This window comes from Cygnus atratus, chromosome 5 (genome assembly GCF_013377495.2).
Source record: "Cygnus atratus isolate AKBS03 ecotype Queensland, Australia chromosome 5, CAtr_DNAZoo_HiC_assembly, whole genome shotgun sequence".
NCBI lineage: Eukaryota > Metazoa > Chordata > Aves > Anseriformes > Anatidae > Cygnus > Cygnus atratus.
In genome coordinates this window covers 53173561-53196107 of record NC_066366.1, presented here as the reverse complement: position 1 = coordinate 53196107, position 22547 = coordinate 53173561, and the positions used below count along the sequence as shown (strand labels likewise).

At 45.4% G+C, this 22547-nt stretch overlaps 1 protein-coding gene across 7 annotated transcripts in view; it reads right to left on the bottom strand.

Moving 5' to 3' along the window:
• Positions 1–404: 404 nt before the first annotated feature.
• The window catches only part of EVL (Enah/Vasp-like), a 146197-nt gene continuing 124054 nt past the window's right edge, over positions 405–22547 (bottom strand). For 5 of the 7 annotated variants that reach the window (XM_035566827.2, XM_035566825.2, XM_035566822.1 and 2 more), the window contains 11 exons: positions 20959–21022; positions 16688–16749; positions 12429–12658; positions 11834–11955; positions 8304–8364; positions 6208–6274; positions 4772–4838; positions 4605–4667; positions 2483–2549; positions 2070–2127; positions 405–1011 (listed from right to left, as the gene is read on the bottom strand). In XM_035566827.2, coding sequence (XP_035422720.1) covers positions 974–1011; positions 2070–2127; positions 2483–2549; positions 4605–4667; positions 4772–4838; positions 6208–6274; positions 8304–8364; positions 11834–11955; positions 12429–12658; positions 16688–16749; positions 20959–21022 — 899 coding nt within the window. In that variant the 3' untranslated portion in view covers positions 405–973. The remainder of the gene's footprint in view (positions 1012–2069; positions 2128–2482; positions 2550–4604; positions 4668–4771; positions 4839–6207; positions 6275–8303; positions 8365–11833; positions 11956–12428; positions 12659–16687; positions 16750–20958; positions 21023–22547) is intronic. The other 2 variants (XM_035566829.2, XM_035566828.2) reach the window with 1 other exon arrangement.

The window sequence follows — 22547 nt, the reverse complement described above, 5'->3', positions numbered from 1 at the left end:
CCTCTAGTTCAGAGGTGTTGCACCAGTGATTTCAGCACTGCCCTAACGCCTTCTGTAGCCTTGCTCCAGATGCGCAACCCCCTTTTATTTACCAGAAGCTCTTACAAGTGCAGGTGATGGGACTAGAGTTTTTTTGTTTTGTTTTGTTTTTTACTGATGGCAGGAGATGCAGCAGGACAGACAGTGGTGGCCTGAGATGAGCCATAAGCCACTGACCTTCACTGACCAGCAAAAAGTCACCGAGGTTTCTGCACAGGCTCTCCGTTCCTGCTCTGTGGTGCTGCTGCTGCAGGGTGAGTCTTCATCACCTTCCTCCCATCCTCCCCGTGCCAGCAAGGAAACACATTCAAGTGGCATTGAGGTGGGGAAACTGAAGTGATTAATGAAACAAACAAAGGCAGGGCCATGTGGACAATAAACAGTTTATTACCAATATGAACACAGATACTGTGATGCACTGACGTACCATTTTTTTATATTGTGATAACTCTGAGACAAAGAATTTGTTGGCTGACAACTAACACGTCTCTGTTTTCTTCTGGTGATGCCACAATACATTTCTGTTGGCAAAGGATCTTCATTTACATTGCAGACTACTAGTAAAATTACTTTGAAGTCATCTATCAAAAGCAAATGATTCACGTGTTCTTATCTACTACTAAAAAGAAAGGTAATACATTTAAATAAGCAAATACAAAATACAAAAAAGGCTGACAAATCCAATGTGCAGTGTCAGATGAAATCTAAAAAATCCAGAAATTTAAAATTTAATATTCTTTAGATTAAGACTTTTAAAATGAAGCGAATCCAAGGCAGCAGCAAGCTTCAAAGTGTGCTGAGTCTGCTAATAAAAAGGGTATAAGAACAAAGACAGTGCCGGTGTCCTCTCTCACCATCTTGCGTGACCTTGGTACACTTAGAAACGATCCGCTCTTCCTAGCATTCTTAGTACCGTCCAAATGCTTTGCAATCATTATGTTGTACTGATCCTACTCAACTCCTGCCGTATGGCTAGAAAACCAAACCAAAAAGTTAGTGCGTAACGTCAAGCCCAGCGCGCGGAGAAGGCTAAGTACAGAGGGTGCAGAACGTACGCGCCAGTAAAAGGATGAGTGGAGGGTAAACGGATGAATAAGGGTAAGCAGTCAGCTGTTTGCTTGCAAACTGCAGTAGTGGTTTAAGAAGTTGCATCTGTGATTTATATGGATGTCTTATTTTGCACTGGAATGAACTGGGGAGTCTCTGAGGGCCAAGCTGCTGGGACACTAGCGTACGGGTAAGGGCGTCCTCACCCCAAACTGCCCAGCTGCCGGTGGGCACGTGGTGCTAGGGCAAGGGGAGGGGGCGTGGGTTTAGCTGTTTCACAGTCTCCTCTATTTCCCCTTCTGTATGAAGCTAAGATGGGGAGTGCAGGGTGTGGGCATGGACCTTCACATGCCCTAACGCAGGCTTCAAGTAGGTATTTTGCTGTGCGTGTCAGTAATAGCGTTATTACGCTGCCTTATGTTGGCCTTGAAAAATACATTTTATCATCAACTGCAGAGCAATTTATAAAAAAATTGCAGATACATTTAGTACAGCTGTTGCACTTTTCACCGAATTGGAAAAATACATGGCTATTTGGGTTGAGTGAAGGGCTGAAACTGATTTTTGCGCATAGGAGGCCTACCGAGGATGCTCAGGAAGGATTTCCAGGTAGGTACCTTTGTCCCCTCCTGCTTGGCAGGCTAGTTAAAAGTGATTTCACGCTCCCTGACTGTGATCAATTGATGTGCCATGGGTTACGGGCCGGCCATTTCTCCCACTCCCACCTCTGAGAAGCACAGGCCAGTGAATTTCTCACAGGTTGGGGTGAAAATGCTTGTCAACAGCATAAAAATAAAGGATGTGAATACAGCGTCACAATCAAAGCTCAGTTAAGGTAGATGCACGTTCTTCAGTTGTGTATATAAATCAGAGCTGCTCAGGCAAGTCTGAGAACACCAGGGAACTCCCTGCAGTGCCTATCATCTTATCTACAGGAAATTAGTCATAAAGGTGAGAAAAATAATAATTTTTCTCTTTCTTACCATCAATTATCTCCTCTTTCACTTTGTGTAACTCTCTTACAACTTCCTCCAATATTTCCTGATGAGACAAAACACAAGTCAGCTGCTCAGAATCTCCTTCTAACCGGTGGAAGAAAACGCAAGTTTAACACGGTTGTGCTGTGCCCCCGCCTCCGCTGATGCTCAGAGCCTAGCGTTGCTCTCAGCCAGGGCTGCAGAAGAGGCCGGCATATTTATTTGCACGTTTCTGTACAGACATCTTGCTCGAATAGCAGTGAGACTGTGCTCTCTTGCTGCTCACCAGCTACCCCTTCTCTAAGCACCTAGCTGTAGAGGAAATCGGCAGACTGAACAGCTGTTTTGCTCGTACAGCGCATGCATGGGGGAAAATGGGTAGCTCGCCAAATCCGACTGCCAAGGACCTTTTGACTCACCTGTTTCATTCGATCGAAATCTAAGGCATCCATAGCCACGTCGTTGCTGCTGCTCACTGGCTTCATCCTTGTAAAAGGAAGAAGAGGACAAAAAAGCAGCCCGTTAGTTGCTTGCAATGCTTGCCCAGCCATACCCACCTGCTGACCCCGGCCCTCGAGGAGGCTGCTCCTGGACTGCCCATGTCGCGGAGAGTGCACACCAAGGCTGAGCCCAAACTTAATTTGGACTTTTTTTTTTTAGGGGAAGGGGGTCTCAATGATTTTAAACTAGAAAATACTGAGAGGACTTAACAATATACTTTGTTGCAGCACTGGCAATTTGCACCCTTGTCTTGGCACCTAGGCTTTAATCAGTTGCTAAAATAACAGTAACATACAGGTTAGCAAAAGATGATTAGGAAAAGAATAACCCAATAATCCTTTCCCTGGAAGGCCTGACTTGAGCCGAGCTTGCTGATAACACTGTGCAGCACAGACACTTTGTCTAGACCCAAAACCAGCTGCAATCTGCCCTTACTGCCTGATACACTTGAGTATTACCAGTCTTCCAGGACTGTGTTCGTCCACATGCTGACCTCTGCTGATGGCTGATGAAGGACCATAGGGAAGCTGAAGCTGTGAGACTTTCCGTTTTAACCAGTAACTCTAAAACATCTTAGAAATGAATCATGCTAAATAATTCAAAGAGAAGATTTCAAATAACTCTGCCATCATCTTTGGGCCCAAGCTGGCTGAGATCCTGCCACCTCTGTGGGTACACTTGGTCTTGCAGTCTTTTCTTGAGAAACCCTTCACATCTTTGCTACCATCTTGCAGCTAAGTTGGGAGTTAAGACAGATACAAATGCCATCAAACTGATCAGGAAGGAAACAAGACACCACTGAGAGCTTCTGCAATGTGCCCTACTCCCCCTGCAAAAGTCAGATGAGCAGCAAACACTGAGAACTACTTCCAGGCGTTCAACTAGCAATGGATTTTTCCCAATTTACTTCTCCAAGTTGGAATGGCTTTGTAGAACAGAGATGGCGAAAGCTTGGTGGCTGCTTTAAATAGCCCGTATTTCATTTCTGTTTGCAAGAAGAAAGAATAGTCTTTTCTATATCAACTGGAAACTCACAAGTATTTCCTACAGCCAAGGTTTTAGGTTTAGATTTTAGGAAAGCTGACTACACTTTGCCCTAGTAACACTGGTTTATACTTTAATTTTTGTGTAGGATATGTTCTAGCATCTGTAACAGCAAGACGGATGTGCAGATAGTTGCAATTTTCTGTCTGCAAACTGTTAGCACTGTAGTAAAGTAACAGTGCAGAACAAGGGGCATCTCTTTGCAGTAAGTGCTAACCATACACAAGTCCCTGTTCCACCTCCTCCTTTAACGTATCCACCCGTCTCAGTGCTCAGTACCGCAGTCACACGAGATGTTCCTGGGCCAGCCCCAAAAGGCAGTCTCTCTTTAGCTGTGCAATATCAAACCTTCATCTCAATCTCCGTGGGTGACCCTGTGGTGTGGCTGCTGGGACTGCTGGATTCCTGCTTCAGGTTTCTCAGCTTTTGACACTTGCCAGCTTTTGTACCCCGCCTTTCTGAATGCCAGTCTGGTGGCTGGCACTTTCCACAGCTCAGTGATAAGAAGTTGTTGCACCAAGTTTTGGTCTCCCCCTTTCTCATGCATCTGTTGCAGTTGCACAGATGGGGGAATAACCACCCTTCTCCAGGTCGTAGGCTCTTTGGATCATTTCTGTCTTTGATTTTGGATTTCTGCTGAGGTTGGACAAGGAAAACCTCCCCTGTTGGCAGGGTCATCCTGAGCCTACCACAAACCGGTGCTCCCAAACCTCCTTTCCACTTGGCACAGCACCCTGCCAACCTCTGCCTGACGAGCACTGTGTGATCCATTCCTGTGATGCCTGTGCCCACCTGAGCAGGGGGCTGTTTCCGTGGAACAAGCCTTTCACACAACACACTCTGCCATCACCCTGTTTCCACTTTGTGCAGCGACAGACAGAGCAGACCGTAACAGGATGAGTACAGACACAACAGAAGACAAGCGTCAGTGCTGAATGATGGGATTTGCCAAAGGACAAGCCAAGACGGTTAAGAAGCCGGGCTGTTAGCCAGTACCTAGAAGACACGTGGGATTGAGTGGGGCTCTTAGCTTCACAGCTCTTCACCACTGATGGATTTCTACAGCAATGGAATGAAACGAGACATGAGTTGTGCAGGTGCCATGGGGACAGCGTGACCATCCCAACTACTAGCCAGCCATGGAGACAACCTGTGCAGCTCACCTAGACAGTAATGAAGATACAGGCTTTTCAACAGAATTGCTCCTTTCCCATGGCTTCTTCCCAGAGTCTGTAAAAAAGAAACTGAAATGTTACTGTTTATTGTTTTTTTTCTCTATCAATAAAAAAATCCTGAAATTGCTTGTTTTATACAGCTGCTTTCATTCAGCGGGGGTGAGTGACTTAGAAAGATCTAGAAAAGCAGGAGTGCTGAATGAGGGTGGTTGCCTACATTACAGAGAAAGCATTGGCAAAGATCTGCTCGGTGATCCCTTTAATTAGGGAACAGACACTTAAATGATACTAAAAAGACATGGAATTGGAACAGTACAAAGAAAAGCACAGTCCCTGATAGCAAGAAATACAGGCTAAGTGCTGCAAGGCTTAGTTTATTCAGTAGAATACTTATTTGTATTTTAAGTGAAAAAGGCTAATGTTTCTTGTCTGTTGGCAGAAAATGTGGGTGTACCTGAAAAAAAAAAAGTGTGACCCCCTCAATTGAAATCTCCACAGAGAGAATTTATTTAAATGCTGTTTGCATTTCTAGCCAGCAGAACATTCCCCAAAACTGCAGTACAGATCCCTCCTTCCTGAAAGTGCCCCCTATTGCCCCAACCTCCTCTTCTGCAAACAGTCCAAAATAAAGTGAGCTGTTTCAGAGACCCGGATGACACACAGCTTTATACGTAAGGGTTTGCTCCTCTATGATGTCCTGAAAAGCTCTTTAGAAGAATTATGGACACTCCCAGGAAATCTCTAGATCTTGTTCCTCTTTTATATGCATTCTCCTTTCTGCTAGCTTCTTCCCCTTCCCTTGCCAAACAAGCAAATAATGGCTTTGTTCCAAAAGGAAGCTGGAATGGTTAAATACTCATTCCCTTGGGAGAGATTTCTTTCAGCATGCATGAAAGCCAAGGCTGACGCAAGGATGATTTGCTGATGCAAAGCTGGCTGGCTTGCAGCTTATCTACTGTGATACAATCATTTCAAATCATCGTAGGAAAAACATATTGTAGGGGCTCCTTAATTTCACCAGGTAACTCTTGAGACCAGGCCTACTGCAACAAGCTACTAGGTTAAGGAAGGGTAACAGCTTGAGACCCAAACCCCAACAAAATAGACCAGGACAGCTACAGTACCAAAAGTGGAATAAGTATTTGCTCTCAGAGGACTGGGGTGCATGATTTTGACGACGCAGATCCTCAATGGTATGTCTGGACCCCTGTAACTTGATTGGCTCTTTAGCCAGTTTTGAGGCTGAGAAGTGCATACAATCACCATTTCTTGGTGAGTACAGCTTTTGAAACAAAAGTTACTAGGAAAGTTTTCCATTAGCTACCACTGCTGTGCTCTGAAGGAGGACAAGGAACCAAGAGTCCTGAGAGATGCAGAAGACTAGACTAGAAGTCAAGTAAAGTGCCAGTAGTTTGATTTAATACCTGATGAATTTTGCTGCTGCTGGGTGGGACCTCGTGTACCGGGTGAAGGAGAGGTGCTAGCATCGTCCTAGGAAAAGAAAAACAGGGCATTACTTAATTCTGGAGGTGAAGCACAGAGTCCTTGTCTACTCTGGAGACCAGCTACAGTACGTACAGGTGGTATGAAAACAAGTATTCTTCTGGCACCTCTGATAGGCACTGCTACCATAGCATGGGCTGAACTCCATTTAAACTTTAAATTTTCTCGCTATTTAGCATGGGAAAATACCTTTCTATTTTTTTCTAAGATGGACACTTTGTCATGATTCCACTGAATCATTCTCAATCCTGTATAGCAAACCAGGCTGAATTACCACTGAAGAGTGCCAGCTGGTGTTGTCTAAATATAAAACATTCATTCCCCAAATTTAGAAACTGTAATATGGAAACAGAGCCACCTGAAGGAACACTAGGTCACATCCCAGCCTTTTACACCAGCACAGTCACTGGTAGCAGTGAGAGCAGCCCAGGTACTAACAGAATATAAAATAACTACATCAGTCGCTTCTACTCCTAACTAGAATGTTGAATACTACATCACAGATTTGGACTTTGTTTCATGGGGTTTATGAGTGGCAGGTCATAAAACATTAACCCATATTTTTGACATGTCAGTTTTATTTAGTTACCCTCAGAACACACTCAGGAAAAGGTTTAATTGTGTATGGTAAAAACAAAATTGCACCAAGTTTGACGTAAGGTAACCCCACCACACAGTGTGCTCAAGACACACATTAAACAGATGTTCATTAAAACATCATTCTTAATAGTTTGGCGCTATCAAAAAAGTTAGAATGGGAATGCAGACTCCTGCAGAGCTTCAAGGAGAGAGAGCAAGAAGCAGAAAGACAGCAGAAGCTGAACAGTTAGAAGCTAAGTGGTGCCTTTCATCTCGGAGCGTATGGTTCAAAACGAGCCTTGGGGCAGGATTAAGAGTAATGGTTGCACTGCAGAACCAGGGATTCAATAAGCAAATTCCATGCTTGAAGCATTCCTGGAGGAACACGCAAAAAATAGCTGCTTTTCACCTTAAACAGTGCTTATTCCTGCTCTCGCTACAAACTCTTCAGACTGGGGTGAGACCTGCACTTTCTGAATGGCTTTCCTGCTGAGCAGCTGTTATCCTGTCTCTGGTGGGAATATCTCTGTACAGGTGATACGGAGCACACGAGATGCTTTATGAACTTGCAGCCATGGCAGAGGGCCTTCACAAGGGTACAGTCTGGCAACAAGGATGCTCTATGAGCAGCAACCCATGGGAAAGGACACAAAATTAATTCTGGCTTCTTCCAAAACTGGAGAGATCTCCCATGTTACAGCAGTTCAGCAAGTAAAAAGAAGGGTTTTAATGTGCATGTTGGACTCAAAATCGCAGCACTGAGTTTGGTGTAAAGATTGTGTCAAAGCAAATATCTTGCTCAGTTGCTTTCATGGACAGCATGCAGACCGACTACTTAAAACAGAATGAATCCAAGTTCCCTGAAATTGTCCAAAGTCTCACTATAGTGTAAGTATTATGAACATGTATTTTAATTTTTGTATGGTCTAGTAGGTAATACACTGTTTCTCCTTCCCTCCCACAGACATGTTTTACATGCACTCTAGGGTCTGCAGTGAGCTGATTCTTGCTTTGCACAAAGGATGGCAAACCAAAGTTACCCCACACGGCTGATGATCTACTTCAGCTCAGCTGAAGCCCCAAATTAAAAATAAGAAACATAGACCTGGTCTCAAGATGACTTGCCAGAAGGGCTCATTGCATCTTTTTAAGGGGCAAGAATCTACTGTACCCTAAGATACTCAGAGCAGAGCGTGAGAAAGCACCCATTGGCCTGGTTTGGGCAAAACCTCACCCACAAATAGGAAGGCAACTCTTGTTTCTGCAGTGCTCTTCCCAGGAAAGGTAGAAGCAGTCACATTTATTTCAACCGATTGTGTATTACAGGGTCAGCACTGCTTGTCATTCCCTGCCGTACTCAATGAACGAGAACAGGACTTTGCAAGGCAGAACATTAACATATTTGCAAGAGCACAACTGCAAGGAATCTTTTACTTACATTTTGGCTTTCCTCTTCTTTTTTGTCAGCTGGCTTGTCTGACTGCGACGCTGCTTTCCTCCTTTGCAAAGGAATACGAGACAGGACACACAGTCAGCTCTCTGGAAGCACATTTCCTGCACCAGGCATCAGCCTCCATGTGGGAAGGCTGATTCAAGCTTTGGTGGGAGTTATTATTTACTTAGCTCCTCTTACAGAACTTGACAAAGACTGAATACACTCGGTTGCGTAGGATTTTGGATGGAGGTGAGGAATCCAAACCTTAGCGATATGGCTCACGGAGAGGGGCAATATTTTGAGGCCGTGTTTAATAGAGGAATGCAGGGTGTGCAGAGTAAGAAATGTGTTGAGGCAGAGGAAGGAAGGAGAGCTGGTATGAAACTGGGTAAGAAAGGGATGGCTGCTCTCTAGGGCTCAGGACCTGGCAGTGTCAGTCCCACACAGGAGTTACAACCCAAGCCCCCACATGGGGTTTTGAGGAACAGGCGGCTCAGGTGGGTATTGCTGTGGTGAAATGTTCTCAGGCAGCTCCAATAGCATTCTGTCAGTTGTCCTATGATCCCCCCATCCCTGTTCCCACCCAGAGAAAGGGCTGTGGCACTGTTCTCACGTGCGAGATGGTCAGAAAAGCCCTTCAGCCCTGGGAAGAGAGGGCACTGCTCAGCCAAGACTCCTGGCCCCTCCAGGGTGGGAAAGCCCTGGCTGGAGACCAGGAGTGAGGAAAAAGGAGTGCGCCAGCCTGGGTTTTGCGTGCCTTTGGTGAGTACTGGAAGATTATTGCTGTCTCAAATCCAGTTCAAAGGCAGCAGAACTCCTGAGACACGCAGTCCCAGGACCGGCAGTGTTGGCGGTGCCTGCAGAAGTTGAGTGAAAACCTCACTCTGTCCTCCTTCTTCCCAAGGTGAGGCAAAGCTCCATGAGAAGCACGTGGCAAGGAGCTGCAAGCCACCCATGGAGCAATTGGACATGCGAGTAAACAAACATGTTTGTTTTTCTTTGAAGAAAGCATGGTGAAACTTCTTGGGTGCCAGCCACACTGACTGAAGAAAATGAAAAACGAATTCTTGATTTTCAAGCCCTGCTTAGGGTCTAAACAACACTCAAGGGTGCCAGGTACTGCTTCTCTTTGTAGACAGGGGAACTGCAGCTCCAGTCTCCACCTGACTTTTGGTTGTGATGATCCTTATCCTTACCCACCTGCAAACACTACCCTTAGCAGGCTCTTTTTTAGCACACCAGTATGACAGGTTTTTCATTTCATCTTGATTCTGAGTTGGACAAAATTCACCTCAAAGAAACAAATAAATCCAAATGGCTCTCAGAAAGGCTTCTGAGTTTCAATAAACTGACATGTTTCTATCTTTGCCAAAAGAAAAACCTCACCAGATTCACAGAAGAGGATTTGATGTAAATTTGGAGTAAAACAGAGGAGTTTTTATCTTCTTATTATATGCATGCATGTGCTTGTAGGATGTAAATTTGGAGTAAGGAGAAGTAAAGCACATTTATGTGTTTGTAGGACACAGTGCTCTGTAAGAATTATTTTCAGATATTTAATTGCATTAATCATTTTATGATATCAGATCAGAAATAATTTTTATCGTCTTTCTATAATATTTAGTTGGCATTTCTGAGGAAAAAAAAAGGTTATAATGGTTATGAACTTGAGCCAGGGAAATACTTGCCCTGCTGGGACCAGTGTCAGATTTATGTCTTTCAACAGACTTAACTGGGCTAGAAACGATGGTGGGTTGTGAGGTGATAGTACATTATTACACTTGCACTTCAGGTCTCAATCAAGCAGCTGTTCCCACAGGGGCCACTAAATCCAGAGAGTGGTATTTTACACCACCTGAGCATGCAGACACATTTTCTCCATTCCTTACCCAGCATTAGGCACACTCCCTGCTTCTGAGCATGTGGTTTTCTGCTCAGAAGAGGGCCCTGAGATCCCACACTCATCACTCAGCAAATTTTATACTGCACATGCTCACTTTCAAAAACACCTGCCTTTCCTCCAGGCTGCCAGCTTGCTAAAAGCCACCTGAAACACAGTGCAGGTTCTCTCCTTTCTCCACGTCATCGCAAAGAAAAATGGCTTTGCAGCCAAAATTACTCCTCTCCATATCAGTTTAACATCCTGTGTCTAACATCTGACTAACATTTGTGCATGGCCATTGACTTCCTTAGCTCTGGGAAGCGAAGTTGAGCATGCAGCTCTGCTGATGGAGCTCCTGGGAAGGACGAGCAGCTCAGTCATTCCCAGAGCAGAGCAGCATGGTGCTCACCACAGTGCAGGTTTTTTTGTTAAGGCAGCAAGGAGATTTGATCCTGAATGCTTGAAGACTGCCAAAAGCCATGCTCGAGTACATTTTAAGCTAGAACCACTGACATTTGTAGGAGTTTTACATCTAACCATATGAAATGTCCATTTAGATCTCCTGTTTGAACACAGCTTGTCACCCAGTTACCCTCCTCACTGAACTTTACTTTGTTTACAGACATCTTCCAGTTCAAGCAAGGTCCGTTTTGACATGTAACAGTACAAAATAGATCAGAAGTTGAACCAGAAAATAAGTATTAAACGCCATTAAACTATTTTAATTCTGAAAAGACACAGAATTATATATTTGGTATTTCATACTGCTGGCAACTGTATTTGCAGCTTTGTGTATTAATTGAATGCTTTCTTAAAGATTACATCCACAGTCCGTGCTCAGAATTCCTTCTGAAATGACCAGAACATGGAATAAAGTTGGAATCAGACCCTCTGCACTAGGATCTGTGTTTATCCTACACAATGTTATTTAAAATCTCCATTTCTGCACACCATAAGACTGTACCTACCCTTTGTTATCTTAGTCATCCTTTTGTTTCACTATTCATATGTAAAAAAAAAAGTCTTTAGAGCTAAAACTGAAACATCTATCACTAGGAACTTGTGAATTACTGTCTAACAGAACATTACTGGTGGAAGGAGGGGGAAAAGAGAAAGCAAAAATAACTGAAATAGAGTGCTTTTAAATATCTGGTAGCTTGATACATCACGACTCACCTTGGCAGAGAATAACTTGGCTAGACTGTCTGAAAACACACTAAGAATCAATACCAAGTTACCTGCCAAGATGTTGTCCTGTTACTCTGTTTATGTCTTTATCAGCATCCTGAATGAGCTGCATAAAATTTATTTGTCTAGGTTCCTTTCACAGTTTATTCTTTCTGAAAACTGTAACTTCAAAATAGATCTCGTAAACAGCAAAATCACAGAGAATGTATTTGCCACGGTCTTTGAAAGTTGCCACACTGCAGGGTTTGCTACAGCATCTAAACTCTGCGAGGTACCTTTGCTGCAACACCTACACTTTCATACCAAATGCCAGGAGATGTGGGCGACTAGCAACTGTGCAGGACCTGGCAAATTGCAAAGGGGCACCGAAGTGATCCATTGCTCACAAAAAATAAGAGCACCTTGTCCCATCCAGTTTACTGCGGAGCTCATGCTAGGGCTTACTTGAAGTCTAAGTACAAACCTTTTTGCCAGTAATTTATTCATTTCTTCCATTAGTCCTCCGCCACCTCCTCCGCTACTTGTTCGATTGGCATCGCTCTTGGAGACCCCACTGGGGCTGGACCCTCCTGAGCCATCTTCTGGCTTAAGACAGAAATAAACATTGGAATTAATGAAAATAATTTAATTTAGAACCACACCCTTAATGATTAGTTTTCCTAATTATTATCAGCAGCGATCACAATCACAGCTCAAAACCAGAGGCAGGATGTGTTCGGGGGTGGAAAGGAGACCCACATAGACCTTAATAAGTCCAGACCTTAATAAGTCCAGGAACAATCTGGATGAGGCAATGCATATGGGCGAATGATGAAAAAACCCACAGTGATGTTTGTTAATAATTACGTTTAGGTTACGTAACCCTTACCGAAGTGGACACTTATTTATGCGAGGCCTCACCAGTCTACGCTGGCTTTTTGAGCACGGTGGCTTTAACCACTTGTAACGCTTGTAAAATACCAGCAAACAAAACAAGGGCGGACATTGCAGAAGTAATGAAATCCTGGCAGAATCCTGGCAGAAGAGCCCACCTGGGGGCCGCCGTGGCCCCTCCTTACCCGCTGAACTCTCCTTAGTTTGGCACCAGCCAGAGCTGCCGCGAGCCCCGACACCGACCCGTCTTCACCGCCGGCCCCTTGGCCGGCACCGGCCGGCAGCGGGGGCGGCGGGGGGGGCGCAGCTCCCATGGGTGGCGGAGGGACTGGGGGTGGTGGCGGAGGGGGAGGGCCCCCAGACGAAGCAGGGATCACCGCAGCCCCGCTGGGATGGCCAGGTGGCAGCGCCGGGCCTGAAATGCAGAGAAGACAAATTACATACGAAGTGCCATCTCCTCCGGCCCGTGCACGGCATCACGAGCCCTGTCCCTGGGCTGTGACCTCATGGCACAACGAGCAAGCGATGCCAGGAAGCACCAAGCACCTAGAGGAATAGGGAACGGTGGATGGTCAATCAGCTATGGTTGTGTCCTCCTGAACGGTGTTGCAGCAATGGTCAACGAGCTGCAGTTGTGTTCTGCAAGACCCCATCACTACCAACCAACCTTCCCCCTCTGGGCCAGTATTTTATACTGTGCTGAATACAAAGCACAGACAACGTGGCACCTTTCTTCTGCTCTTCTCATAGTTTTCTGCACGTGGACAACAAGCCGCTCTAGGCTTTGCAGCACTTTGCCTGTAATGGGTCAGCTGAATGCGTACAACACCAGGAGGGTATTTCCCTACATTATGCCCTCAGAACAGGCTGATCTTGATACATAATCACAGGTTCAATTGTTCAGTAAGTGTTATTTTCAAAGACAGGAGGGTTTTCACCAAGCAACATTTGGAAATTAACACTGGCAGCCTGGTTTTCTTCTTACCTAGGGTTTTTCATAATACTACCTTATTTCTGTGGTTACTTCTGCATGATTTCACGCTCTTGATTCCATTCTTGAAGTGAAGCATAGCTGCTATTAGAAATACTTTAAACGTTTCAAGCCCTCTTTGGTTCACAAACACAATAGCTAGTAATTCATTGTGGGTACAGTTAATTGTAATTGCAAAACTACACACACCTAATTAGAGGCCAGCCTGAGGCAAAAATTGAACCGAGTCAAAATAATGGACTGATGTAAGTTTAAAATAACTTTATTGAACTAAATGGATTTCAAGGACTTGTATCAGCTGAAGGACTGAGCCTCCAGTGGCTGTAGTAATATTTTTAGCACTAAGTGGAAGGAAATGTCTCAGTTTTATTCCTTTTCTAGGCACATAATTTAAGCATTATATGTGCTTATGGACAGGAATGGATCCAAGTCACAAAAAGTATGATCTGAATTACAAATAGGCATTACTCGTAGTTGCTCACACAGCAGGCTTTAGATGAGCACTAGGAATCAAGACCATATGTAAAGTGCAGACCCAAGCTCTTGATCTGCTTGCATTGAAAAAGGTTTGCTGGAACAATTATAGTGACAAGACCTCAACTATTAATGCAGTTTACACCAGAAAGAGAGTTTCTAGAAGGAAATAAATTATATAAGCACATAAGATTCTGCATAACTCCAACAAAATCAGTGTTGCATCTTTTACTGGTCAGAAATACCACTTGAGTGAAAGAAAAAAAATCCCAGCCTCTACCAATATTGCTACACAGACAACAAGTCTACCACAGACCTGGCCTCCAGCTTCAGAAGGGCCCATCACTAAGTTTGGAGCTGAATGAACAGAGGCTTTGAATGAAGCTCGCTGCCAAATGCAATTTGACTCTGCCGAATGATATAAACCTCCTCCTGGGCTAATACAGTGGGAATATGCATTGCAACAACCCAGCTACAGGGCCCTGGCCCTGTAATTTTTGCTTTTTGTCCTGCTTTTATCTGAGAAGGTCCTCAGACCAGTCCTGAGTACCTTCTATGGTTTTCTACCTTGGTTTCAGAAATCGTGTACGACAGGAGTGGTCTTGGGTTTCTCAGGCTTTGTTCTAGTGGTCATGGGCAGTGCGAATGCGGCTTTGTAGGTAGCTCAAAGCTAAGCCTTTTACAGGTCACAACTCATTGAAAATCAGTACTTACTCAAGTGGGAAATGGTTGATGAAGTCATGTAAAGAGGGGTCCTCTCGGACATAGTCACCTCAGACCCAGCAGCGTAAGGGGGAGGCAATGGAAGACAGTGTGACATGGGCTGGCACCACTGCTGTGGGGGGCGAGGTGACGGAGGGGAGGACAGGGACGGGGCCTGGCCAAAGGAGCCGGGGGGCCTGGCAATCACGGGCAGCTGGGAGGAGGGTGCAGCTCCTAGGCGTGGAAAGAAAGACCCAGGCACGCTTCTCACCTGGGTCCTAGGGGAGCCTGAAGCAATTTGCACTTTGGGGTGGCCATTCAGAGGTACGCCGGCCAAGCCTTCCTGCCCTGCTTTACCCGTGGGTTCCCTGACCCTGTCAAGCGGGGCAGGAATCACGGGCAGGATGGTGGGACCGCGGGGCTGCAGGACGTCACCCCTCTGCCTTAGGGGGGCATCATTTGTGACGGGGGCAGCAGAAGTCCAAGGAGAGCTGCAGAGAGAGGAGCGCCTGAGGGGCTGGCGAGAAGCGAAGGGAAAGTGGGAAGGGTGGGGAGGTGGCGGAGACAGCGAGGTCCGCCCGATGCTTGGCATGACGGGCCTGCGGCTTGGGCAGGCTGGAGGGGAGGAACCCGGGGCCGTCGGCAGCTTGGAGGCCGAGTGTCTGTGCAGGAGCTGTGGGGGCTCGCTGGCTCTCCCCGGGCATCGCAAAGAGGATTTTCGAGTGAGCTCTGGGACAGCAGGAGGGGAAGGGACAGCTCTGGCATGGGGGGGTGGCAAAGGGGAGGCACCAGAGGCAGGAGCAGGAGGCTGGTGCTGAGAGGGGGGAGAGCACACGCCTATGTGAGGGGTGGGAACTAAAAGAACAGAAAAGACAAATGAAAAAAAGAATAAGATGGGCATGCAGTGAGGAACGAAACCAAGGCAAAGCACTATGGAGAAAAAGGAAACAAAAAATAAATGTGAACAGAAGCACAAACAAAGCAAAGAGGAGATGGCACAGACTCCAGGCTAGGGGCTTCCAGCCCTCAGCAGAACTAGGGGCTGTGCAGAGCAGGACCTCACCGCCTGGGATGGGCTGTGTGCTCCGGTGCCGGTGAGCCCCATGTGAATCCGTCAGGGTCTCCAGCGTCACCCTCGCACCAGGGGAGCTGCAGGGGACGCACTGAACACAGCAGTGGCCACCCTGTAGCCAGGAGGGAAACCCAGAATGCTCCAGGGGCCACGTCCCACTTCTTGTGGGTGCCCAGGTGGGATTTTGGCTGCACTTCCTGATGCAGAAGAGCACACGGAAACCTCTGCCCAAACAGAGTCTGTCGACTTATGTCACTGGCTAAGGTATGCATGCATCTGAGCTGATTTCAAGTCAAAAACAACTGAGAAGATGTAACTGCTGAGGAGAAAACATAATTTATGTGGCCAAATTAACCACGAAAACTTCCACAAAAGCCTAAAGCAGACCATCTTGGCCCAGTTACTGCCTTCTTTCATGGAGGCAGAGCCATACTTCATAGTTATACACTATTCCTGTCTTTCTATTCTTCGCTCAGCCTTGTGCAACTTAATACGCTATAGAAGATTTTCATAAGCTCATTAAATATGTATGTATTTTCCATTAAGCACACAGAAGATTCCTTACTTCATGACTACAAAATCCCCACCGATGAGACTCTAGGGCTCTCTTTTACTCTGCGCTGTATTTGGCTTTGTGCCGCAGGGCGACGGGGAGGCCCCGACCCGGTACAGCCAGCACGTCCACCCCTTCGCGCTGACATCCCCTGGGAACGAGGAGTCACTGCCACCTTGGCCAGCCCCACCTTGGTATGCCAAAAATCCCCCTCTGCTTAGCAGTTTTGGCTGGCCCCTAATCTGCCTAGCTCCACCTGCGGGCTCGGACATGAGCCTCTGTGAAACAACACACCATGCCCGAGTGCATTCAAGTCCCTAGCTGCAAATGCTGTAAAATCAAATTCTTACTAAAACCATTGTTCCAGCACTGGCACAGGTTGTCCAGAGAGGTGCACAAGTCTCCCTCCTTGGAGGTATTCAAAAGCAGTGTGGACATTGTCTGGACATTGTCACCTGCTCTGGGTGTCCCTGCTTGAGCTGGGGGTTGAACCAGATGGCCTCCAGAAGTCCTTTCCAACCTCCACCATTCTGTGATTCTGTAATTTTTAGCAGCCTAGCTCCCGCATAGCACCACAAAAAAAACAACTATAGCTAAAGGAGACATGCAGGGAGAACTATAGCTGCTTTGTTTCCAGGTGTTTGATACATGCCTGTGGTAGAGGTTCTTCTTTCCAGGGATTCCTGGCGCTGTTGCTGCTGCTCCATCACTTGTCTGAAACAGCAACGAAAAAAAAATCAGTCATTATGTGTTCCTTATTTTTTTTTTGTCAGAGCTATATGCACTGAGAGGCCCTCAAGCTGTACATCTCAGGTAGGTGAGCCAGTCCTCCACACAACCACTGTTCCTGCAAGATGGACGTGGTCTTGACTTCACTTGCCCTGGCCACAGCGGTGCCATTGCAGGTGCTGGGGACACGTAATCAGGACAGGGCCTGGCACCTGCAGGACACCGCAGATGCTTGAGTCACGAGCTGGTTGATCCACACCAGGCAACTCTGCAACGGGTCCCTTGTTGGCACAGCAGGGCTTTGCAGGTGAGCAGAGCACTGCCACACTGCCAGGGAGGACCTGCAGCACTGCGTTTCCTCCACATGTGTTCATCACAGAATTACACCGCTGTTCTGTGCATCCTCAGGAGCTGCCAGCTCCCGGGTTGCCCAGGCAGGGAAATGCACTGCCTAGCACCGAGGAAGGAGCCTTTACCCAAGCTCTGCTTTCCAGGGACGTGCAGTTGCCAGTATCTATCAGCAGAGGTCTTCTCTCGCACGCTTTAACACTTCTGCAGAAATAGCTGTCACTGCTGCCCCTGCCATGAGCCCTCCCTGCCATTCTCTAGTCAGAAATATTGACAGCTAAAAAAGCCACTTATTTTTACCACACACGTGGATATGAACTGAGGCTTTCAACAGTACTAAACCACAACTCTGAATTACCTTATTGAAGCATTTGGCAATAAGGTCTATTATCATTTTCTTCCACGATCTCTAAACCAACGTTGCCTTGAATTTGTTCCACCTAGTCTGGGCCAGTCTTAATTGCAAAGAGATTTCTTTCTTTTTTCTGCAAGAAGTTTATTTCTTGTTTTGTACAGTAAGGCAAGCTTAATTAACCACAGGCAACACTTCTATGTTGATTCTTTACATAATATTTCAAAAAGATCTCCCTGTTGCATTTTTGCTTACTTCTACTTTCAAATGAGTCTGCTATTTTTAAAGAATTCTATCTTATTTACATGCAAATAAAAAATAAGAAAAAATACCCAGAAAAATAAAGTTAAGTTATGTAGGAACTAAAAGAATGTCTTAATTTGCAAAACAATTTTCCTGTGTTTCAATTCTAATTCAATAGATGGAAAACATAGATGGAACAGAAAAATTCACAATTATAATTATTCACTGTGGAGAGATCAATCTTAACCTGGTATTATGTTCAGGACATGCATTTCACTGAACACAAGCAATTTCTGGAAAATCATTAGAGGCATCTCAGAAAATTATTATATGTGCAAAGTGCAAAGGGGAAACAGTTTTGAGAAACAGCCTTGGCTGGCTGATTCCAGTGGTTTCATTTCAGCTCCAACAATCTAAACCAAAGAGAAATCTGTTCTTCAGCTTGGCTCATACTGGATAGTTTTGTGCTGAACACCTATGCAGCAGCATCAGTTGCACTTCTAAAATTTCAGTGGTGAAGAGATGTACTAAAAATTCCCTAAGCGTACTGTCCCCTACAGTATCTTGGCACTTACTAGCAAGATTTGATGATAAAGGACTTAACATGTGAATTTTCCTCTTTAAACCTTGGAGAAATTCTAGGTTTATCTGGAGGACCGATGTGGAAAACTCCAGCAAGACAGACTTGGAAAGGGAGATGGGCAAGACTTCAAGCCGCTGAAGCCCCTGGTGTAGACGCCGGGGCTGGGTGCTCCCCAGAACAAGGGTCCAGCCACAGGCATTTGAAGTCTTTTGGGCTGATACTAGCCTTGCCTGCCCCTGGGCAGCAACAGCTTGTATGAGCCAAGCACACCCTCCCACGTGTGCTAAAAGGAGAACTTCTTACACTTTTAGGAAGTCAAATTTGTTCCAGTGGAACTAAATAAAGACCAAGATTTGCACAAGGCTGCTTAAGGAGTGTGCCAGGAGTAAAATACAAGAAGGAACAAACTGCATCCTCTGACATACAATATATTCTTTTCACATTCGTGTAAAGGTCTTTAAAAATCTTTAAAACAGACCAATTTGCAGGGCAGTTACCAGAACTTGATTTCCTTGCCTGCTTATAAGATGTTCAAAAAAAGCTAGGCCTAAAATTAGGGCTGCTCTATGCTTTAAGAGGGCGTTAGCATAATTAAAACTGAAAGTCCTCTAGTGCAGATGCAATAATGTCTAAGTGCATCTACTGGCAGAGCTTATTGCAGTCCAGGGGAGCAAAAGAAGCTTTCCCAGAACCATGTGCCCTGTAGCAGTGGAAAAATATCTACCCAAAGGGCTCTTACTGTCTCCAAGCAAACAACCAACCAAAAATAAATAGATCACTATTTTTTCTAACTTAAACTGGTTACACCTTGAATATACAGACTCAGACACCTAAATTTGGGGTCTGAGTTTCATGCAGTCTGCACTTTCAGCAATTCCCCCTGGCTCGATCAAGTCTGGGACCATGTCTTCCAGCCAGGCTGTGCAGCACGCAGGTGTGGAGCAAGAGCTCTCCTCTCACCTTTTTGATAGCTCAGCTATCAAAGTAACCCTTAATAATCCCGACTGGCATATCATCACGCACTGAGGCATTTAATAGTCACTTTTAATAGCCATTTAACAATCCTTCTTCAACCTCAGGCCATTTGGGAGCAGGGAACTAGTTTCCTTACACTTTACATGCAATTCTTGGAGAAGGGAAAAGAGAATTGTATGGAGGGCTGCCTGTAACAGAAACCTAAGCACCCACCACAGCCTGTGTAACAGCTATACATGGTTTTGTGTAGGGGGCAGTCAGAATGGTCGTCCTGGAGCATCAACACAGACGACGTACTGCAGCACTCCATCTGTGCTGCTGCAGGAGCGTGTGGCACCAGCTGCGCCACTCACGGGGCCAAGGCACTCGCTGGACCTACAAGGGGGCACCTTGCCTGCTCACAAGTTGTGCCTACAAATGAAGGCAGAGCCCACTGAGACCTGAGCCTCTGTCACCTCAGGCCAACAACCACCATGCTGAGCTGCACCTGCAGGTCTGGTTGCAGTAACCGCCTTGCGAAGCTATTTATTATCCAAACCACGCACCCAGCCAAGTCCTCTGAGCTAACTGCGCTCTTGCTGACCCTCCTCTGTTTACAGAAGCAAATGCAAACACAGTTTTTAAACAATCACGCACCAAATGGTGATCAGCAACAGGTCCTGCTGGTTCCTGTACTCCAACACGCTCCTGGTGAAGGGAGGCTCACCAACTTTTAGCTACGCATTTTTGGGGAGAACACGCTGTGGTGTTTCTCACAGAGCAGGCTAAACACATTTGCAGTAAGCAGAAATACGGTGTACAGAGGTGCCTTTTTAGCCTGTACTTTAACCTATACTTCAACAGGGAGGCACAAACCTGGCTGTGCAGTGCTGCTGGGCTGGACACAGCTGATGCCAGGCAGCCAGATCCCAGCTCTGACAGCCTGGGTGGCCGGTCAGACTAGAAGACCTTGTCCAGAATGGGACAAGTACATCTTCTGCTTGGCAAGGGAAGCTGAAGATACTGCTGCTACAGGAGTCTTGGCTGAATCAGCAAAGCTGAAATGGGAACATTGCCCTTATAGCTTGATTATGGAGAAGGCATATAAGGAAGGACACTCCTGCCCACCTTCCCCTTTGGCATCACGGAGACCACTGCTAGCAGCCAGAGAAAAGGCCACATGTAATTACGGCACTAAGTCGAGGCATGCATGTAGAGGTGACGGGTATGATTTCACAGTTTCATTTATTATCCTGTTTAGAGCAAAACATTCATAAAAGGAATGGGATATGATATAGGAAGTAGCCATAGGCAAAGTGAGCCTAAGTTATTACTGACAGGGTATATATACCATCAATGCTTCCTGGGCAACATGACTAGCAACGGCCAGTAAGTGATCCAGAACAGGGAATGGTTAAGCTTTCTTAACATGCTGAGAAACACACACTCTACAGATTGCTTGTAAACATGTTTTGTCTTTAACTCTGAACATGAACATGCCTCACACTTGCCCTTGAGCAGAGTTTACCTAGGGCTTCAGTTCACTTCACCCTTTAAAAAGTTATTACAGAATTATTACCAATAATTACAAACTACTCAGAATCAACATAAACCAGGTACGAGTAGGAAGAAACAGTACTTATTAGCGAGCAAGGACTGCACGCACATCAAATTACAAACTAGAAATCTACCATAATTGATGAACCCAACTTACCTCCTCTGTGCTTCCATCTCATCTGGGGATGGCCCATTCTGGACCTGGCGCTGGGCAGCTGGACCTACAGAGAAAACAAGAGAATGCTACTGGGAAAGCAACCGACGCTGACCTTATCAATAAACACTTCTGAACAGGGTAGGAAGACACATGAGGTCCCATCCCCAACTTGTGGAACTGGACCAAACTCCCCATAGTTAGTAATGTCACCTGTTTGGACCTCGGGCTTTGGTGTGATGCAGCTGCATACACACATATATGTCGAATATTTCAATAAGCAGACTTGTGGATGAAAGAATTTCAGAGTTTAAGTCAGTTACTCCTCTGTCATCGGCTAAAAAATTCCATCATGACAAGCCTCAGCCATATTCGCCACTGGTTTGATCACAAAAGAACTACCTTTGTATAAAGACTCACAGTACCAAACAGAAGTCTGCCCTCTGCTTGGAGAGGTGGCTAAATGTAAGTGCCAATGTTAAGAAGGATGTTAAGAAGGATGCCAGAGGTTGAGGCTGCAGGAACCACAATTCTTTTTTGGCAGTAAATTATGTCGAAGTATAAAGGAGGCTCTAATGACACCATCTTAATCTGGTACTTTGGCATGAATCTTCTCTTTCATCTAAATGCCCAGAAAAATGAGGCCTTGTGGCCAATTTGACTAATGCTAGAAATGCAGAAGGAGCCTAGCACCAGGCTGCTGACACCACAGAAAACACAGACTCCTTTTCCCTGTAGGTGCTGTTAGGGACCAACTGGATAGGTTTAAAACCAAGCAAATCAAACCAAATCAATCTGGAAAGCTGCTCGAAGAAACCTTTTCAGGGCAACATTGCAGAGCACATCTAGAAGTTGGGATTACGGCTTTTCATCATCTGCAGCTTTCTTGAGCTGATCTCACCTGCATAGCTGGCAGGTAAATAAGTAACCACCATAATCTGCCAACAAGCCCATCTTAATTTTCAGCATGAAGGAGCCGAAGTAAATTCAACAAGTTTACTTCTATTTTCTGTTATGTATGTGTATGTTAGCAGGATTAGGACCATACTGAAACTAAATACATAGCCTCTGGTCGTAATGCATGGTTGCATAATGAACTCTGGCTTTAAAAATTGTCTGTGGTACAGCAAATACCTGATATATTCCTAGGGCAGACCACAAGGCAGTTCAGACAATGCTACGTGAAATTTTTTCCCTCTCTTCACGGAAATAATTTAATTTCACTCCTTCATCCAGAGATGAGCTCTACCTGTTAATAAATCCTGATTGTTTATATATATATAGAGAGAGAGAGAGAGAACTGTAGATGACTGTTTCAGTTGGCAGCATTTTGTTGTTATTATTTGGTCATAGTGTGAAATTGAAGCACATAAAGCTCATCATTATGTTTTGAAATTGCAAATTTCTCCATATTTTCTACAGAAATGCCCTCCTCTTTGGACAGACAACCCCCCCCCCAAAAAAAAAAATCAGAAGAAGCTACTTACAACCTAAATAAGTAAAAAACCAACATTCAAAAACTCTTTACAGCAGCAGTGACAAATTTGCAGATATTTTTATTTGTACATTCATTTAAAAAGACAGGCAATTTT